This window comes from Lactuca serriola, chromosome 7, assembly GCF_051521515.1.
Source record: "Lactuca serriola cultivar US96UC23 chromosome 7, Lser_US96UC23_V15, whole genome shotgun sequence".
Lineage (NCBI taxonomy): Eukaryota > Viridiplantae > Streptophyta > Magnoliopsida > Asterales > Asteraceae > Lactuca > Lactuca serriola.
Genome location: NC_136414.1, coordinates 151,855,559 through 151,859,988, shown reverse-complemented (window position 1 = coordinate 151,859,988; position 4,430 = coordinate 151,855,559). Strand labels below are relative to the sequence as shown.

The window sequence follows — 4,430 nt, the reverse complement described above, 5'->3', positions numbered from 1 at the left end:
AAGGATTAAAAGTTGAATAACTCATTGTCAAAGATCCAACTGATCTTTGGAATAATCTGAAAGAGAGGTATGATCATCAAAAAACGGTGATACTTCCTAGAGCTCATTTTGATTGGTTACACCTTCGGCTGCAAGATTTAAAATTTGTGAGTGAGTATAATTCAGCCATGTTCAAAATTACTTCCCAACTATAACTATGTGGTGAGACTATAACTGATGAAGACATGCTAGAGAAAACCTTCTCTACTTTTCATGCCACTAACATGCTCCTGCAGCAGCAATATCATGAGAAAGGTTTTAAAAAATATTGTGAACTAATCTCATGTCTTCTTGTGGCTGAACAAAATAATGAGCTCTTAATGAAAAATCACCAATCACGTCCGACCGGTTCTAGTCCATTCCCTGAAGTGAATGCGACATCATCTAACTATAACGGACGTGGGTCTAACCGTGGCCGTAGCCGTGGTCGTGGTCGAGGTCGTGGACGTGGTGGAGGCCGTCATAATAATCGTCCCAACAATAATTATAATATAGGTAACCACCAGAAGTGGGAAACTAACAAAAACCCACATCCTAATGATAAAAGTGGTCAAGGCAAAAAGAAAGTTGAAAATGTTTGTCACCGATGTGGAATGACCGGTCATTGGTCGCATACATGTCGCACTCCAAAGCATTTTGTTGATCTTTATCAAGCTTCTCTAAAATATAAAGAAGGAAAAAGTGCGGAAATTTTTTTTGTTCAAAATTATTTTTCCGAAGATCAACTAGAAATGGGACATTTGGATGTCGCCGATTATCTTGCCTACACGGAAGGGACAAACGGTGCTATGGATGGTGATGGAAGTACCCAATTTTTACCATAAAAGGAGATGGATATGCCATATCATGAAATTGTTGGTTTTCTAGTATCATTTTATTTTTGCATTATGTTTGTTTAAAGTCATTATCATGGTCAAGAATAATATGTAGTTTTGTTTAATGTCGTTTATGATTTTTATGTTATAGTCGTTTCATGAGAAGAGATCTCGATGATTCTTCTCAAAATAATAATATATGACTTTATTTATCTAAGTTGAATATTTCTTATTTCTTATTATTTTATTATATATTTTTATTTTGAAGAGAAATATGGATATTCGCAAAAGAAATGAGGAAGATATATGTCTTGCAGACAGTGCAACAACACATAACATTTTTAATAATGAAAAATATTTTGCTTACTTATCAATTGGAGAAGCAAATGTTAATACAATAACGGGTAGTGCAAAAATGATTGAAGGCTCCGAAAGAGCGAATATCATATTACCACAAGGGACAATAATTACAATTGGAGATGCATTATTTTCATCAAAATCACCAAGAAATTTATTAAGTTTTAAGGATATTCGGTCCAACGGATATCATGTTGAAACAACCAATGATGGTGATAAAGAGTATCTCAATATTACAAAAATGATATCGGGTAAGAAAAGTCTTTTGGAAAAATTACCCGTATTGTCCTCCGGATTGTATTATACAAATATTAGAATGATTGAATCTCATGCTATTGAAAATAAAAGGTATGATAACATCTACAAAGTTTGGCATGACCGGTTGGGCCATCCCGGATCAGTTATGATGCGAAAAATAATTGAAAGTTCAAGTGGACATTCCTTGAAAAACCAGAAGATTTTTCAAGCTAACGAATTGTCTTGTGTTGCATGTTCTCAAGGAAAATTAAGTTCCCGTCCATCATTGAATAAAGTTGGGTATGAAAGTCCTAATTTTTTAGAAAGAATTCAAGGGGATATATGTGGACCAATTCATCCACCATGTGGACCATTTAGATATTTTATGGTCTTAATTGACACGTCAACTAGATGGTCACACATGTGCTTGTTATCTAGCCGTAATCTCGCTTTCGCAAGATTACTAGCACAAATAATCCGCCTAAGGGCACATTTTCCCGATTACCCAATTAAGAAAATTCGACTTGACAATGCTGTGGAATTTACATCACAAGCTTTTAATGACTATTGCATGTCGATTGGGATAACTATTGAACATCATGTTGCATATGTTCATACACAAAATGGTTTAGCTGAGTCGTTAATCAAACGCCTTCAATTAATTGCAAGACCATTACTAATACATTCTAAACTTCCTACATCGACATGGGGACATGCAATTTTACATGTGGCATCACTTATACGCATCAGGCCAACTAGTTATCATAAGTTCTCCCCTATTCAACTGGTTTGCGGCCATGTACCAAATATTTCCCATCTAAGGACGTTCGGATGTGCAATTTATGTACCCATTTCTCCACCTCACCGCACAAAAATGGGTCCTCAAAGAAGAATGGGAATTTATGTTGGATACGAATCTCCATCTATAGTAAAATATTTAGAACCATCAACTGGAGATTTATTTACAGCTAGATTTGACGATTGTCATTTTGATGAATCAGTTTTTCCAACATTAGGGGGAGAAATAAAGAAGCTGGAGAATAAAATCTCTTGGAATGAATTATCACTTTCAGTTTTAGATCCTTGTTCAAGTCAATGTGAACTTGAAGTGAAAAAGATAATTCATATACAAAATATAGCAAATCAATTGTCAGATGCATTTACTGACCCTAATAGAGTAACAAAGTCTCATTTGCCAGCTATAAATGCTCCAGTTAGAATTGATATCCCAGAAGGTAAAAAATACAACTACAAATGAATCAAAGGCACGCCCGAAGCGTGGAAGACCAACCAGTTCCAAAGATAAAAATCCTCGAAAACGAAAGGGAGCAAATATAATTGATGGTCCAAAAGAGAAAACAGAATCTTTTGAAAAGATTAATGAAGCTCCAGAAGAGCCCAATGACATAACAAAAGAAACTGAGGTACCTGAAAATTATGAAAATGAAGAGATCTCAATAAATTATGTCATGACAGGAATAAGATGGAACCGAAATAAGATAGACGTCGACGATAATTTTTCATATCATGTTGCGTGCGAGATTATGGAAGAAAATGAGGATGTTGAACCTAAATCTATAGATGAATGTAGAGATAGAAAAGATTGGCCAAAATGGAAATATGCAATAAACAAAGAGCTTAATTCTCTTACTCAACGAAAAGTTTTTGGACCTGTAGTCTGTACACCAAACGGAGTAAGACCAGTGGGACAAAAATGGGTATTTGTGCGCAAAAGAAACGAGAAGAATGAAGTTGTGAGATATAAAGCAAGACTTGTTGCACAAGGTTTTACCAAAAGTCCCGAAATTGATTATGAAGAAACATACTCTCCTGTGGTTGATGCAATTACATTCCGTTATCTAATAAGTTTGGCAACGCATGAAAAATTGGAGTTGCGTCTGATGGATGTAGTTACCGCCTATTTATATGGTTCACTTGAGAATGATATTTATATGAAAATCCCAGAAGGGTTTAAGGTGCCAGAAGTACAAACTCCTAATTCTCGTGAAGTATATTCGGTAAAATTAAATAAATCTTTGTATGGATTGAAACAATCTGGTCGTATGTGGTTCAATTGTTTAAGTACATTTCTTTTAAAAGAGGGCTATAAAAATGATCCATTAAGCCCATGTGTATTCATAAAAAGATCCGGATCAGAATTTGTGATAATCGCTGTTTACGTAGATGATTTGAACATAATTGGAACTCCTGGAGAATTGGAAAATGCCACTTCTTGTTTGAAAGAAAAATTCGAAATGAAATATCTTGGTAAAACGAAATTTTGTTTGGGTCTTCAAATTGAGCACACCAAAAATGGAGTTTTTGTACATCAATCTAGTTATATCTAGAAAAGGTGCTTAAAAGGTTTTATATGGATAACTCACATCCATTGAGTACCCCGATGGTAGTAAGGCATTTAGATGCCAAAAAGGACCAATTTCGGCCTTGTGAAAAACATGAAAAACTTATTGGTCCCGAAGTACCGTATCTTAGTGCTATTGGTGCACTAATGTATCTTGCTAATAATACGAGACCTGATATATCTTTTGCTGTAAACTTATTAGCAAGATATAGCTCTTGCCCAACAAGAAGACATTGGAGTAGAGTCAAACACATTCTTCGATATCTTCGAGGTACAATGGATATGGGCTTATATTATTCTAATTCATCAAAAGCGGAGTTAATTGGTTATGCAGATGCTGGATATTTGTCCGATCCACACAAAGCTCGATCCCAAACAGGTTATTTATTCACTTGTGGAGGTACTGCAATTTCTTGGCATTCTGTTAAACAAACTTTAGTTGCTTCTTCTTCTAACCATGCAGAGATTATAGCAATTCATGAGGCAAGCCGTGAATGTATTTAGTTAAGAAATTTAACTCATCACATTCGTGAGATTTGTGGTCTAACTTCTAACAGGAATGTTCCAACCATACTATATGAAGATAATGTGGCTTGTATAGCCCAATTCAAGGAAGGGTT

At 35.1% G+C, this 4,430-nt stretch overlaps 1 protein-coding gene across 1 annotated transcript; it reads left to right on the top strand.

The window, feature by feature from the left end:
* Window positions 1-224: 224 nt before the first annotated feature.
* LOC145064457 (uncharacterized) lies at window positions 225-863 on the top strand. Its single transcript, XM_079011906.1, has one exon. The coding sequence runs from the start codon at window positions 225-227 to the stop codon at window positions 861-863; it is 639 nt and encodes a 212-aa protein (XP_078868032.1).
* The last annotated feature ends 3,567 nt before the right edge of the window (window positions 864-4,430 follow it).

What these genes read in the sequence shown, in the direction of transcription:
- LOC145064457 (XM_079011906.1), top strand. Translation starts at nt 225, where the DNA reads ATGCTAGAGAAAACCTTCTCTACTTTTCATGCCACTAACATGCTCCTG.